This window comes from Geotrypetes seraphini, chromosome 1 (genome assembly GCF_902459505.1).
Source record: "Geotrypetes seraphini chromosome 1, aGeoSer1.1, whole genome shotgun sequence".
Taxonomy (NCBI): domain Eukaryota; kingdom Metazoa; phylum Chordata; class Amphibia; order Gymnophiona; family Dermophiidae; genus Geotrypetes; species Geotrypetes seraphini.
Window position 1 is genome coordinate 491,183,214 of NC_047084.1, and position 17,055 is coordinate 491,200,268.

Genomic DNA, 17,055 nt, shown 5'->3' on the forward strand with positions numbered 1-17,055 from the left:
TCCAGCAGGAACTTATCTAACCTTTTCTTGAATCCCTGAAGGGTGCTTTCCCCTATAACAGCCTCCTGAAGAGCATTCCAGATTTCTACCACTCTCTGGGTGAAGAAGAACTTCCTTACATTTGTACGAAATCTATCCCCTTTTAACTTTAGAGAGTGCCCTCTCGTTCTCTCCACCTTGGAGAGGGTGAACAATCTCTCTTTCTCTACTAAGTCAATTCCCTTCAATATCTTGAATGTTTCGATCATAACCCCTCTCAGTGTTCTCTTTTTAAGGGAGAAGAGGCCCAGTTTCTCTAGCCTCTCATTGTAAGGCAACTCCTCCAGCCCCTTAATCATTTTTGTCGCTGTTCTCTGGACTCTTTCGAGTAGTACTATGTCCTAGTACCAATGACAGCTCCATCAAAGATAAAGAGGGGATAAACATCTGCAAATCCTGCACAGATCTCAGAATCAGCCCTGCAGAGACCTCAGAACCAGCAGTAATTTTGAAAAGAGGATCATGGTGAGGATTGGCACACCTAATGGGAGTTCTTTCAAAAGCTACTGTGAGTGCTGAAGGATAGATCTGGGATACTGGTAAAATCATGAACTTGCTAGGTTTCTCCCTATGTTTTCTGAGAGGGGGTTGAGGATAGAGTTATGTATTGTAGTTTCATGACAATCTGACCCATAAATTAAATACCTCACTCAGGGGCCTTTTTAAGCAACAGGCAGGACAGACGTTTGTAATGCAATGCAATGTAATAGAAACTTGGAACCACTTTAACAATATCAATCAAAACTCACATAAACACCACCCGGCCATCAACATTCTAGCTTATCCATGAAATCAATGTGTTTTTGAATAAACTGAAACTCTGCTGGCCAGATGGTGTTTGTGATTTTTTTTCACTGGCATTTTTTGAGGGTATTCTCTGTAAATTTTTTTCTTTACTGGTATTAATTGCTATGGGGATATCCAGATTTCATTATGGGCTTCATTTTACAACAGGGAACCTATAGGAAATGTCCAAAAGGGCAGCTATTTTCTACCTAGTTCTTAAAGGCTCCTATTTCATAGATGAGCATCCCCCCTCATTCTGTAACTTGGTACCTAAATTTAAGCACCATTTGCCTGTAGGATCTCTTCCTGAGGTGGAAGAGATCCATATGCCTCACAGGTAGTCTCCCTGTGAAATGACTTTCTAAGGAGCATTCATATGGAAGTAGCATGGGTGGGTCATAAGGGACCAACATTTATTTGTTTAACTTACACAGTACTAAAGTGATACAATTTAAATATGTACCTTTGTGCCTGCTATTGACATGGCTTAAGTGGATGAATCTAAATGTAGGCATATGGATGGCAACATAGGCTAATGTTCTATAACAGAATCTTAGCACCCAAATGCCATGACAGAATGAGTGCTCAGTGCACCATATGTAGGTGATTAAATGGTGGCATGCAGCTATGGAATTGCCCCCTGGGTGCTTTTTTATTTTAAATAGGGTCCCAGAACCAGCCCCACTAGCACAAACTCCTCTCATAAAAATTTGTGCATGCTCAAAATGTACATACTTATTTGTATACTCTGTGCATGGACTCGAAACATAGAAATATGATGGCAGATAAAGGCCAAACGGCCCATCTAGTCTGCCCATACAGATCACAACTCTACCTCAGCTTCACTCAAAGTGTACTCCTGGTCCACATAAAAGTTGCTGCACTCTTTCCAAGTGCTTACTTTTGTGTCTGTATGCCCACCTGAAATTTTAAAAGATCCTCTTTTCTCATGTAAACCAGCTCCGCGGGTGCGGACTGCTGGGCGCGATGGACCTCTGGTCTGACCCAGTGAAGGCAACTTCTTATGTTCTTACATGCATGAACAGCTTTAGAAAATTACTTCCTGTTTATGTTTCTTTGCAATTTACATCTATATATAACTGAAAATTCTCAATAAAAAAAATTACTTCCTGTACAGTTATGCATTGTATGTGCTTAATGTGACTGTGGACACTTACCAGAAATTTCTTTCATATTAATCTATCCTATATAATATGAAGCAGAAGTAAGATCTGAGAAAGTTCAAAGCTAAACGTTGCCCTATGGTATTTCATACCTTAAGCCAGGAGTTCCTACGCATTTTCAGACGCCCCATCCACATATCAGTCAATAACATCTGTGTGCACGTATGAGATACAAAAGTGCGTAGCCCTGAGGACACAGCTAGCTTAAGGCAGGTGGAGTTACTCCAGTTCTTCAGTTCATATGTAAGAAGCTTCATGGCCATCTGCTCATTCTGTTTAAATGCATTCTCTAAAAGATCCAAGGCAAGTTGCCCAAATTCCCTGTGGCGAAAATAAAACAAGTCAGAATCATAAGGACAATATTTCATTTTGGGAGATGCAATACAAAATTTTTATGCTATTGTCTCTCTCCAAAAAAGGCATATTTGTTGAAATTATGCTCTAACACTAATTGTCCCAGGTGTAGTCATCTACTTTGGGACATATGTATGTTTTAGAACACTTCTCTGGTTCAAACCTTATGGCAGTACATAATGGACTTTGCCTCAAGATTTTGGAAAGTGCGTATTCATCCCACTCCCGGCTTGCTGTTTGGAGTTTTTCTGAAGCCAAGATCCCAGTGGAAGGGATTATTGATAGCACTGAAATTGATTTTGTTGCTTTGGATTTCTTCCAATGCACCATAGGAGCAAGTTTGGCATTCCTATAGAAAGGCACAGGATTTGACCTCCCAGAAAGGCGCAACTTGGGAACCTTTTTGGAATACTCTCACACCAGTGGCCTGTAGCAGACTTCCTAATAGTTAATTCTGTTTCCTTTTTCTACCATATTTTTGAGTTATTGTTCTGGAACTTTGCATCATATATTTCTGTTGTTGATAATGCTCAATAAATATTTTCAAGTAAAAGAAATCAGGAATAGAATTTCCCACCTTTCAAAAAACACAGGGGCAAGTATTTACTGAAAGATTACACTGTAGTAATTTTATTTTAATGCTTTTTGTTCAATAGTTTTAAAAGAGTTTGATTCTTTTAAAAAATTTCTCTAACAGATATCATCATCTGCATGTAAACAAGTGATTATGCAGTTGTTTTCTTCTTTCATTGGGATCCGTTGGGTACCTTTTCTCGTGCTCTTCTCTGTGGGCGAAATAGCTCTTCCATTAAAAAAACCTACTCCCTGACTTAAAAAAACACAAAAAAGCAAAACCCTATATCCTTATTTGATGGCTTTAAAAAAAAACATAATATTCTGTGGACACTAGCTACCCAAATAAAAGTAAAGATAATTGGAATTTCCATATACTTTAACCCACCTCGTGTTTATTCTGGTCCACGGCAGAACTGTCTGCTGCAGCCCAGAATAAACGCGATCGACCTGATCCATGGATCATCACCTGTTCCCGGCACCTGAACCTCGGGCCAAACACCCCGGACCCAAAACCTCGTATCAGGTATTTAAATTAATATTATAACCTTGGTTATAGTAGGAAAGTATCCTACCCAGTTATCTCCTGATGACCAAGTGATCCCTGGATTTTCAGTGGAATAATGAGACAATGCTACTGAAAATTTCGAGAGCCACCATGGCTCTATCCAGTTAGTGCTGGTTTGGCCCAGGAATGGAGTCAGGGTAAAGCTGGGCATTACCCAGTGAGCAGCAGCTCTCGGTCCACTAATCTGATACTGTAAGTACCCAAATAAAAGCACTGGGGTAACTTCTGGTGGCTACCAAATAGCCAGATATTTAAACTCTAGTGTCCAAATAAAGCCTGGGATTGAGTATACTTTGAATTGTGCAAAGGGCTCAATATTGGCTCCATGGAAAACAGTTTAAGTGGGAGGCTACCCCTAATGTACATAGGCAAAATTGTTGCCAGGAATCTACTAAAGTCTCCCCAAAGAGCTCAGGACGGGTTATAGGTTAACATACATAATATACAGTTAGGCTACAATTTGCCATAGTTACAGTACAAGTTTTTTTTATCCTAACTCAACACATACTAGAGATCTAATATCAATATCCATAATATACAGTATATGGGTTCGATTTCTCATAGTTATAGTGTAGGACTTTATAAGTTTTTATCCTAACATAACACATACTGAAGATCTTGTATCAATATACATTTCTTTGTAGGAATCGACTTCATGAACTTATGGGCTGGCAGGCCCGTTTGGCCTGTTCTTCTTGTCGCCGGAGCAGAGACTTTGTCAACACTTGGACTCCATATTTGAACATTTTGTCCCCTGCAAGTCGTAGCCATATCCTGAATAGGCTCCAAATGTAATCGAGTATACCTGTTTGCTGTCTATCCCCCCCCCCCTCCCATTTGGGTGTTGTATTATTTCTCTTGGAGGAGGAGAGAGGGAAGGGAGGTGGGTGGGGTTCTTTGTAAGGGGTAGGGGTGTTGATCATGGAGGACATAAGAGTCCAGTCATCCACGGTAGCTGGTTGCTATTGTAAACCTTGTTTTCTGCTATTGTTGTACCTGCTGTTGTCACTGTTCAATGAAAAGTTTTAAATATACATTTCTTTGTAATCTTTCATTCGTGGGCGTGGGGGTTAGGTGAACAGATAACATAAGAACATAAGCAATGCCTCTGCTGGGTCAGACCTGAGGTCCATCATGCCCAGCAGTCCGCTCACGCGGCGGCCCAACAGGTCCAGGACCTGTGCAGAAATCCTCTATTTATAACCCTCTATCCTCTTTTCCAGCAGGAAACCGTCCAATCCTTTCTTAAATCCCAGTACCGTACTCTGCCCTATTACATTCTCTGGAAGCGCATTCCAGGTGTCCACCACACGTTGGGTAAAGAAGAACTTCCTAGCATTTGTTTTGAATCTGTCCCCTTTCAGCTTTTCCAGATGCCCTCTTGTTCTTTTATTTTTTGAAAGTGTGAAGAATCTGTCCCTCTCCACTCTCTCTATGCCCTTCATGATCTTATAAGTCTCTATCATATCCCCTCTAAGTCTCCTCTTCTCCAGGGAAAAGAGACCCAGTTTCTCCAATCTCTCAGCATATGGAAGGTAAGACAGACAGGATGTCATGGATACAGTTAAGAGGAACGGTTAATCAGCTGGCTGGGTTGGAGGGCAGAGGGGAGTACAGGACAGGACATTTTGTTTTTCTTTCCTAAAGTTGAGGAGTCCTTCAAAGGATCTAATCTATGGGGGCTGGTATGAAGTGGGAGTAAGAACGTCGTTTGGTAGTTTGCAGTTGAAGGGCATGACCAGGGGGCGTTATGAGGCGTATTTTATCCTGGGGAGCAGAGGGACCTGTTTGGAATGTATGGAGGAAGCTTGGTCATCATGTAGCCCAGCGCAAGGATATGAACGCTAGTATCAGGCCCTTAAATACACAGCATTTGGCTACAGGCAGCCAATGAGCTGACAATAGAGCCTGGGAGACAGTGTCGTGGGGATGGAGGGTTGTTTTTTTTTAGAAGTCTGATTGCCGCGTTTTGTACACGCTGGAGACGTTGTATGTTCTTCACCATGAGACTGTTGAATAGCGCGTTGCAGTAGTCCATTCGGGAGAGGACTCAGAAAAGTAGTTCCTTATTTTCCGGAGCTGTTGCAGGTAGTAAAATGAGGAAGATACCACCTGAGAGATGTGGATGTAGGCTGGAGTCAAGGAGTATTCCTAGGCTGCGTGCTTAATGTATATACTTATAGTAAAGCAACTGGTTCCAATAATAAATGAGTCAATGAAATGTGGCCCTATGTGGCTATATGGAAGGTGAACTCTTCTCTCAGGGAGGTTTAAAAGCCTTCCCTTCAGAGTTTCATATCTCTGAGCTTTTTTACAAGCCACATAGGGCCACATTTCATTGACTCATTTATTATTGAAACCAGTTGCTTTACTATACCTTTTCTGGTTTCTCCTTGTTTGATATATTCACCCTGAACCCATTGCTTGTAATGTATATACTTGGCAAAGATTAAAATGGAATCAATATCTCAGTGAGTCAAATATTTTAATATGCATTTGTTAAATTGTTTATGCATAGATTTTATTGTCAAGTTGTAATCAGCCCAAACGAAAGTCCAGGCTGGATATGTTCATGTATATTTTCACCTAATGTTAAGTTACAACATATATCTTCCTCATTTTACAGACTTTTTCAAATTAATTACCACAAATAGTCCTTAGGCACACAAGGAGTCTGGGAGAAGGATATTGGAAGTATGCTTACAGATCAAATATAGACAAAAGTTTGGCTTACAGAGTATGACTGTGCAGATTACAGCGTTACTGAACAGTTTTACCATAGATTTTTACTGGAGCTTCCTCAGGTTTTGTACTAAAAAACAGAGACTCCACATGGCCATACGCTGCAGAACTCACTGCATTAGATTGCCACTTTCTGAGAATATAAATACACAGAATGTTGTCTGACCGTGGCACTGAAAGACACCCCAATTCAAACCAAGCATACACCTAAAATAAGAGGGTGAAAAAAGCCTCAGATTAACGTAGCAGTACAGACACCCAAAGGTACAGAGAAAACTGCTTTCAATACTTTGGTATGGTCTTTATCTATTGTTTCCTGTATCCATTCGGTCCAGGGCTAGTCACGGCGTGGCTGCACATTTGTGTTTATTGATCCCCTGATGAGCCAAGAAATTGGTGAAACAAGGTCACTTGCTGGGAGGTTTTGAAGAGACATGACAGCGTTGGAGCACAAGTCATCTTTTTTCAGCTAGGTTCTTGAACGTGTTTCTGAGTGACTTTGCCCTTTTCTAAACCTGAGCTGTTTTGTGAGGGAGTTTTTTTGCCTGTGAAAGTATCGAAAGTAGTTTTCTCTGTACCTTCGGATGTCTGTACTGCTACATTAATCTGAGGCTTTTTTCTCCCTCTTATTTTGGGTGCATGCTTGGTTTGAATTGGGGTGTCTCTCAGTGCCATGGTCAGACAACATTCTGTATATTTACTTTATATGATCATATTTTGTGTTGTTTGTTCTCACAGTATTTGTTAACACTTTCTGAGAATCCCTTTCAGTTAACCCTTACTTCTGTAACCTTACTTATGTAACCCTTCATTCTGTAACCTTACTTCTGCCAGACTCTGTAGTTCTTTGAACAACTTTCTTTAATAACTTGAAGTGAAGAATAAACACTTCCAATATGAAGATTTCAAGGCAGCCATAAGAACATAAGACTTGCCCTACTGGGACGGACCAAATGTCCATCAAGCCCAGCATCCTGTTTCCAACAGTGACCAACCCAGGTCCCAAGCAGCTAGCTAGATCCCAAGTAGCAAAACAGATTCTATACTGCTTATCCTAGGAATAAGCAGTGGATTTCCCCACACCATCTTAATAATGGCCTACGGACTTCTCTTTTAGGAAATTATCCAAACCTTTTTTAAACCCTGCTAAGCTAACTGATTTCACCACATTCTCTGGCAATGCATTCCAGAACTGAATTACATGTTGTATGAAGAAATATTTTATCCGGTTTGTTTTTAATCTACTACTTAGTAGCTTCGTTGTATGTCCCCTAGTCCTAGTATTTTTGGAAAGAGTAAACAAGTGATTCACCTCTACCCTTTCCACTCCACGCATTATTTTATAAACCTCTGTCATATCATCCCTGAGCTGTCTCTTCTCGAAGTTGAAGAGCCCCAACTTTATATACAGACTCTTCTTACTTTACCAGCACAACCTATCCAAAGGAAAATTGGGAGTGTGTCCACACACCTTGTGGAGAATAACACTGTGCTCCAGACTTAGATATTGAATCTAGACAGTATTTGAATAGCAGAAATAAAGGAAGAAAACCTGGTAAAAGGACAAAGCTAGACCCAAGTTTTCATGCAGCCATGCGGTCTTATAAAATGGATAATGTTCTCTCCCAGAAGCTAAAGAAGGGCAGGCTTAAGCTCTCTAGGTGCAGCCAGCCAGGCTCTCTGGGAGAAGCAAAGGTTTCTGGGGATTTAAGTCCACAGAGCACACTTTACTTACACATCTAAGAATAAACACATATACTTGATTTATACAAGAAATAAGAAAATGCCCACATAAAATAGGGATAGAACACAGGGTATGGGAACTTTACTTTCTACCTCTATTATGCGATCTTTATTTTTCTTCTATCATCATTCTTTGTGGACCATGATAAAATCCTAGAAGAGTGAGTGGTTTAACTAATAACACAATACATGTTTGTCCTGTTTAAGTCACCTGGCACTCTCCTACATATGATGTATGAATGTCCAAATTTACATATACTGCCCTGTCTTGGAGAAGGTATCAAATGTCAATAAACATAAACATATAAATGGCATCAGAGCATTATTATTCAAGTTTATTATTATTATTATTCAAGTTTCAAGTTTATTAGTGCCTGTACTCAAAATAGTTATATGGAAATCCTTATCCTCTTTATTAGATATATACAAACCTCTAGTCAATCACTGGAAAAACAATTCCAAGGTGACTTTGGTGGAATCATATATTATTTCAAGACGTAGGCAAAATTTATTGTGACAAAATAATTTATATGCAAACCCTTTTACCAATCAAGGGACCTGACATGATCCATGTTTCGGACAAACCTTCGTCAGGGGTCCATGGTAAAAAAGGAAAATAAAAAGTCACAAAAAATGTAGAGTAGCAGCAAAATTTTGGCGATGTCGGGACTCACTCAATGCAAACAGCCGTCGGCATTGAGTGAGCCCCGACGTCGCCAAAATTTTGCTGCTACTCTACATTTTTTGTGACTTTTTATTTTCCTTTTTTACCATGGACCCCTGACGAAGGTTTGTCCGAAACACGGACCGTGTCGGGTCCCTTGATTGGTAAAAGGGTTTGCATATAAATTATTTTGTCACAATAAATTTTGCCTGCGTCTTGTACAGATCTGCAGTTTTGTTTTGTTTGCTCTTGGTTGGTTGTTTATAGCAGTTTAGGTTGGGACCACCCTCTCCTCCTTGTTTTATCGTATATTATTTACCACTACTACTGCTATTTATTATTTCTATAGTGCTACTAGATGCATGCAGCGCTGTACATTAGGGCCCTGATTCTATAAAGGGCACCTAAGTCATGCCTAAATTAGATGTGCTTTAGGCGTCCAATCTAAGTAGTTAATGAGCCAATTAAGGGTCTTAACAAGCGATAATTGGCACTTAGGCGTCCAAAGTATGTAGATGCCACTTTGTAGATGCAGCCACAATTTCATGGACACCCATGTTTAAAACTCACACCTAGCTCAAAAGGCATGGGCGTGGAATGGGCGTGGTTTGGGCAATGACTCAATTTGGGTGTCCTTTGATTCATTTACATAACACTGAGCGACCTAGGGCGTCCATATTATGCCTATATTGTAGGTGAATGAAAACCAGGTCTACTTTTGAGCTTAGTCTGGGCTTCAGATAGACCTGAGTTCTATGGACGGAACTTAGGCACAGTTTGGATATCCTTAATGTGATATGCTAAATAGCTCTCTAGGTTTTTATTTTTGCTTTATTAAGCTCAAAATACATTTAATAAGGCACCACATAAACGGGGAAACAAAACAGATATATTGCATGCAGAACCTATTTGGGGGGGACAAACAGCAATGTTATTTGTTAATTAAAGGAAAAGATCCATTAACTGAAGCACGGCACATGAAAAACATAGCTTTAGTTTTCTTGCTAAAAAGCTATCCTTTTTTCCTGACTAAACAGTGCTCCAATCAGTTTATTCTTGAAAGCAAAGAAAGCACATGACAAAAATATATATCTTGCATACATAACTTCATTTGCAAAAGCTTAAAAACCAGATACGGACCTTAGCATGGCTTCTACTTCATTGCAAGTGGAGGTTTGCAGCTGCACAATGGTGACCTCATTGTGAGATCATCAAGGTGCACTTACAAGGTAGAATGCCACAATTAAAATATGTGCTGGGGAGCAGGTTGGGATTTGAACTTATGACCTCTGGAAGAGGAGCACAGGGCTTTTACATATTGAGCCATAGCAGTTTCCAGGCAGGTATATCTGACTGCCTTGTGATATGATAGCTTAGAGATCTGTTAAGTCAATCTTTTTGGTCATTCTCGAATATAAATTCATCCACATGAAAATGCACAAAAGAAAGTTTTTCAGACCTCAAAGCAGCCAGCATTCTTAGCAAACTTCATAGAGAGCTGAGCTGAGCATAGCAGAAAGGCACTCTAGGGAGTACTGCAGTGCTGCCACATTTCAAAGTCCCAGGCACATATGCTACTAGAAACTGCTTACATTGTATGGTGAGTCCTCCAAAACCCATCCAAAACCTACTGTACCCACCTGTACACCACACGAATAGCCCTTATGCCTGCAGGTATCATTTTAATGTTGGTACAGTAGATTTTGGAGGGCTCACCATGCAATATAAGCAAGATATGGTGACATCAGTACCTGGAACATTTACTGTGAAATTCACTGCACTTTTAATGTGAAATTCACCTTAGAGTGCTCCTCTGCTCTCTAAACTCAAATGTCTGTATTAACATCTGAAGCTGCTTGGGTTGAGAACTTTTCATCACCCCCTCCTAATACAGGCTAGAATGTACTGGTTTCTTTAACATCTTTGGGTGGTGGGAGGGGGTCGGTGACTACTAGGGAAATAAAGGGGGGGGGGTCATGCCTTAATCCCTCCAGTGGCCATCTGGTCAGTTTGGGCACTTTTATTAGTATTTAGATGCTTTTAATAGAGGTCTAGCTCCAAATGTCTAAAAAAAGTCCAGGACCTTTTGTTAAAGGTTTGATTATGCCTGATGAGCATCCAAGTCCTAAGCCTGCACAAAACATGCCTCTAACATGCCCCCTTAAGCTTTGGATGCACTGGAGACAAAACAACTAGAAAGATATCTAGAAAATCTGTTTAGAGAATGCCCATTTGGATGTATTCACTAGTAAAACGTCCAAGTGCTGGTTTATGCTGTCTTTTGGACATCTATCTTTTTTGAAAATGAGCCCCAAAGTACCCTAGAAACCTATGGTACTTTATATGTCTAAGTCTTTGAAAATGAACCCCTAAATTATTTAATTGATATGAAAGGAGAACACCTACTTTGAATACTTCTTCAGTTCCTCTGAAGTGCCATCCACCATATTGCTCTCATTTGCTTCACGCGCCATTTCTCGAAACAGTTTGCAAGCTACCAGTGCTTTAGCCATGGCCTCCTCCCCATGCTGCCAGAAAAACAGTGCCATCCTCTGTCTTTTCATCAACACTGCCCAAACCAGCAGGTCATTATATGGGTAGACAAAGTCAGTGAGTTCAAGGTCCTCTGAAGATGGCAACTCCTTCCCAACTTTCTTCCCAACTTTCTGCAGGGAAACAGTTTTTTCCTGCACAGAGATAAAGTCAGTGTGAAACAAGGAAACCCTTTTTTGAATAGCATAAGCAACATTTTCAGGGTCCTGCATGAACGCTGAATTGTCAGGTTGTTAGGGAATTGTATAATGCCTTTTTGTGGTTACACATTCAAAGCAGTTTAAATATATACAGGAACTTATTTTGTACCTAGGGCAATGAAGAATTAAGTGACTTGCTCACGGTCACAAGGAGCAGCACTGGGATCTGACCCTACAACCACTGCACCATTCCTTTTTTGAGGACAGCTCTAAAAACTAAAAGAAAATATTCCTTCCTCTACAGCAGGGGCTCCCAACCCAGCCTCCGGGACACTCCCAACAGTTATTTATTTGGTATACCGCAAGTCACATATAGCCACCTCAGCATTGTGGTGTACAACCAAAGCAGTTAATAACTACAGAGGGAAAAATAATCCAGTGTATCTCTGATCATGAGATCTAGTCTAGAAAGCCTCATTCACATTTTTTCTGCTATGCCTCCTCAGTTCGTCTCAAAGCAGATGGTCAGCCCTAGAGAATAAACATAAAAGGGAGGGGTATGGGGACTGTCCCTGATAATAAAGTCTGTTCTGCTCATATAACAATGTGTAACACGAATGATTATAAACCATTTGTAACGTATAACGAGGTGGAACAAACAAGCCCCCTACTTGAGTGCCACCTGCACCAACAGTCTTGTAGTTCTGGAAAATAAAACACATGTATCACTTCCGAATAAAAGGATCTCTTTTATCCTTGGATTTGATGGACAAGAAAGAAACAAGATATCTTGCAATACAGACATGTCTGAGTCAGAAAGCAGGCGACATACATCTGACAGGGTGGGCTTCAAGAATGATGTTTCTATATACTAGAAAGAAGATTATCAAGGTAAGTACCCACTCTTCCTTTCTAGTGCAATAGGGAACATCAGTCTTGAACCTGTGGATGTACCAAAGCAGTCCCCTGAATCTAAGGCAGGACAGATGAGCCTACTGACAGTACCGAAGATCCAAACGCAGCATCCAATTTGGTTGCTACATTCACCCTGTAAAATTCTGTTAAAGTGGGGAGGGAGAACCTTGTGTCTTCCCTAGAAATTTCTTCAGGAGACACTGCTCTAGATCAGGGCTGTCCAAGTCCGGTCCTCAAGATCTACTGGCAGGCTAGATTTTCAGGATATCCACAATGAACATGCATGAGAAAGATTTGCATACCAAGAAGGCAGTGCAGGCAAATCTCTCTCATGCATATTCATTGTGAATATCCTGAAAATCTGGCCTGCCAGTAAATCTCGAGGACCGGACTTGGGCAGCCCTGCTCTAAATTATGCCCAGGATGATGTTACACTCCTAGTTGACTGGGGGATTGCTTTCAGCCAGAAATGTAAGTTGAAGAGATGGTCATGTGAATCAGTCTAGAAATGGATGCTTTTGAAGCTGGTCTTCCCTGGTGGCTAGTTCCCATAAGTACAAAGAGATGATCTGACAGCTGAGATTCATTTGTCACCTTCAGTTAATGCAGCAGCACTCATTGAACACCTAGCTATCTCAGAACCTTGTCACTCTTCTTTAATCTCATAGGTGTGAAAGCAGGTAATCTTATGTCCTAGTTAACATGAAAACTGGAGACTATCTTTGGCAAAAAAAGAAGGAACTGTCCATAGGAACACTCCAGTCTCTGAAATTCTGAGAAAGGGTTCCCTGAAGGACAAAGACTGCAGCTCATAAACCCATTGTGCTGAGGTTACTGCTACTAAAAACACTTTTAAAAGTTAGATCCGGTACAGACGTCTTCTTCAAAAGCTCATATGATGCCCTAGTGATGGCCTGCAAGATGAGATTAAGATTCCACGATGGAAAAGTAGGATGTATTGGAGGGAGCAGATGTAATGCTCCTTTCAAGAATCTAGACATATCTGGATGAGAAGCCAATGTCCTTTTACTAGTCTGAGTACTGAAGCAAGAAAAACACACAATCTGTACCTTGAAGGAGTTAACTGCCAGCCCTTTTTCAAACCCCTCCTGAAGGAAAGCAATCAGAGCTGTGCCTGGGTCCTCACTCTTCCGAGCACATCAGCTCTAAAAACACTTCCAGGCCTTCACGTAGGCTGCCAAGGTTGACTGTTTCTTAGATCTTAGGAGAGTGGCAATAACACTTTCCAATAGCCTTTATGCTCTATGGCCTCACACTCAAAAGCCATGCCATAAGATCAAAGCAATCAGACCCTGCGAAAGCATCCCCAGATGACAGGGTAGCCTGAGACCTTGGTCCCTCTTTAGATGTACCAAGTCAGCGTACCATAGCTGCCTCGGCCAACCCAGGATGAGAAGAACTACCAGTCATTATTCGTTTGAGAACTCTGCCAATCATTGGCCACAGAGGGAACACATACAGAAACCCTGCTTGTGGCCACAACTGCACCAAGGCATCTAATCTGGTGCTTCCTGGCTCGGATCTGCGACTGAAAAACCAAGCAGCTTTCTTGTTGATGGCTGTTGCTATCAAATTGAATGTTGGATGCCCCCAGTATCTCACAATGTGGTTGAATGTTTCCAGGGATAGGGCCCTTTCTCCAGGATCTAGAGTCTAATGTCTGAGAAAGTCCACCTGAACATTGTCCATCCTGCTGCATATGCCATCAAGAGCCAACAGATGGGTCTCTGCCCACTGAAACAACAACTGAGTCTCCAGTCACAGAGGCACACTTGATGCCCCACCCCACCCTTGATGTATGAATAGACTACCGTCATTGCATTGTCTGAAAAGACTCGTATAGCTTTGTCCTTCAGCAACCTTCCCAGCCACTGTAGTGCTAATCGAATTGCTTTCAGCTCCAATTAATCAACCACTTCCTTTGTGAAAGGGACCGATGTCTCTGCACTGGGTGCCTATCACAATGAGCTACCCAGCTGTATAGGTTGCCATTTATCATCAGTATCAACCAGGTGGAAATGCGTAGCACCATCCCCTGGGCTAGAGACTGTGTCTCTAGCCACCAGTTTAGGATGCACCATGCTTCCCTTGTCCAAGGTAGAGGCATCTGCAGTGAATCTGTCTGTGGAGACCAATGGGATAAGGGCATCCTGGAGGGGGTGTAAATGCACTTTCACCCAGGGAACAATTTCTACCATTTCCACCATTGACCCCAGCACCTGCAAGTAATGCCATGCCGTAAGGGCTGGGTCCTCCTAAATCTGCATAATTTGCCACAAGAGCTTTGCTCTTATGCCCTCTAGGAGAAACACTCTGTTCTTCTTTGTGTTGAAACTAATTCCCAGATACTCCAAGGACTGTGTCGGCTCCAGGCGACTCTTCCAAACGTTCATAACCCACCTAGATTACATGGTCCACTGCCATCCTTCCCTTGGACTTGGATGGAGCTCTTATCAACCTATCGTCCAGGTATGGGTGCACCTGTATACCTGCCTTGTGCAGTGTGCCACTACAAAGACTACCATCTTCGTGGAGGTTTGTGGCACTGTTGCCAGACCAAACAGAAGGGCCGAGAACTAGAAGTGTTGTTACAGTACGTGGAACCTCAAAAACTTCCTGTGATCTGGAAAAATGGGGAAATGCGGATAGGCATCTCACAAATCCAAAGAAGTGAGAAGTTTCCCCGGTGCCACTGAGGCAATGACTGGTCTTACTGTCTCCATGTGGAAGTGGGGTATTTTGAGGGCTGCATTGACCGATTTCAGATCCAGGATCGGTCTCCATTCTACAGAGTCTCTTTTGGATTTGATAAAGTATATTGAGTATCTGCCTAAGCCCAATTGTTCGTCTGGGATGGCTTCTATGGCTCTTAGATTCATGAGCCTCTGTATTGTCGCTCAAACTCTGGCCACTTTTTCCAGCTTCCCCACTGGAGAATCCAAAAATAGATCCCAGAGGAGATGAAAGAACTTGAGCTTGAACCCCTCCCAAATTATTTCCAGTACCTAGTGATCCAATGTGATCTGCGCCCAAGCCTCCCAATACAGTACACCAACAATCTCCGCCTATCTGCAGAGGTACAGCTGTTGATCTGGCATCATAGTTTCTTTTTGAGAGCTGCTGTGGGTTGGGATCCTGAATTCTGTGGGCACCTAGCACCCCCAAATCTGTCTCAAGCCTTGAAACATCCTCTGGTCCTAGGGTCCCCTGAAGTATTGGTGAAAATGCCTAGAGCAACAAAACTTTTCCTGACTAGACCCCCCCCCCCCCCAAGGGACTTTGGCCTACTATCTGGCAAAGACTTTAGTTTATGATCCAACACACTGGCCATGAGATCATCAATGTTCTTACCAAAGAGCAATTGTCCTTTAAAACAGTGTTTCTTAACTTCTTCAAGTCAAGTACCCCCTATGTCTAACAAATATTAACCAAGTACCCCGCCCAGGCTCCACCCCAGACCTGCACAAACAAAAAAGTCCAGTAACATCCAATTATTGCAGGGGGTGTACTGACGGTGGGGGAAAGTATCCCAGTTCAGTGGGGGGGGGGAGGGGGAGCAGGGCTGGGCTGATGTCAGCAACGGCAGAAGCAGAGAAGGAGCACTAGTGGGAGGCAGAGTGATAAGAATAGTACTTCGGGGAGAACTCAGATATAAACTGAGACCCCACCCAAAGCAATCTGGATAATTGGAGTTCGGATAATCGCCGTTGTACTGGTGTCTCTGGTGTCAATTACTGTCTTTCTTTTTGTGGATGACATCTGGAAAATTACAGTTCGGAGATCAGCCCTGGTGTTATTTGGAGCCTCCTTGCATTTTCATCCTCGTCGGCCTGGAGCCTCTGCATTCATTCGTTGGATGGTTGTGATTGCTATCAAGTGCATCTTGCTTAAGTGGATGGAGGCGGAGGCTCCTATTCCCTTTGGCGTAGTCACATGATTACGTTGCTTTCTTGGGAACGGAGAGGTGTTCAGGACATTTCTTCCTTGCCTGGACGGGCCTTTCAACGAATTTGGGAGCCTCTATGGTCTACATTATCTCCGGTGGCTCGTAGTCGCATTCTGAACTGCTAGGGTATTGGATATTATTCTCTTATTTACCTCTTATTGTTTGGCATCAGTGAGAGGGGGAGGGTGGGGATGGGTTGGGTTGGTAGGGTGGGTTTGATGGTTTTAGTATACAAATTTGAGCTACATTGTTATTTTCTGCTTTTGATTCTGATTGTTGTGCTCAATAAAATATATTTAACGATAAGCTTGTATAAGCGGTGTCTCTTGTGAGTTCCCGCAGAACCCGGTTAAGACTCCATATAGGAAAAGGCTGTCTTACTGATAGATGCAGGTGTAAAGCTCCTTTCAGGAATCTAGCCACATATGGATGTGTGGCCAGGGCATTTTGGTAACCTTCGTTCGATAAAACAAAATACCCGCTACCTGAACTTTCAGAGAACTGACCACCAGGTCTTTTTCTAGCATTTCTTGCATAAATGCCAGCACCACAGAGATTACGGCCATTACCAGGTTCAAAGTCCTCTGTGTACACCACACCAAACCTGGAAACACTTCCAGGTCTTCACGTAGGCAGCTAAGGTTGACTGTTTCTTGGATCTTAAAAGGGAGGCAATCACCACATCTGAATAGCCTTTGTATGTTAAGGCTCTGCGCTCAAGAGCCATGCCATAAAACCAAATTGGACTGGATCCTCTAGGGTGATCGGGCCCCTCCTACCATATCGCATGAAGAGAGACAAAATGAGGAACTGGAGCCTGGAGAGAT

The 17,055-nt window shown here is 42.1% G+C and overlaps 1 protein-coding gene across 6 annotated transcripts in view; it reads right to left on the bottom strand.

Annotated features, from left to right (window-relative positions):
- Positions 1–17,055, bottom strand: part of TRPM6 (transient receptor potential cation channel subfamily M member 6) — a 255,335-nt gene that overhangs the window by 121,029 nt on the left and 117,251 nt on the right. For all 6 annotated transcript variants that reach the window (XR_004537426.1, XM_033926740.1, XM_033926754.1 and 3 more), the window contains 2 exons: positions 11,060–11,340; positions 2,102–2,330 (listed from right to left, as the gene is read on the bottom strand). Coding sequence is in view for 5 of the 6 variants with exons in the window: in XM_033926740.1 (XP_033782631.1) it covers positions 2,102–2,330; positions 11,060–11,340 (510 nt within the window). In the remaining variant the exon portion in view is untranslated. The remainder of the gene's footprint in view (positions 1–2,101; positions 2,331–11,059; positions 11,341–17,055) is intronic.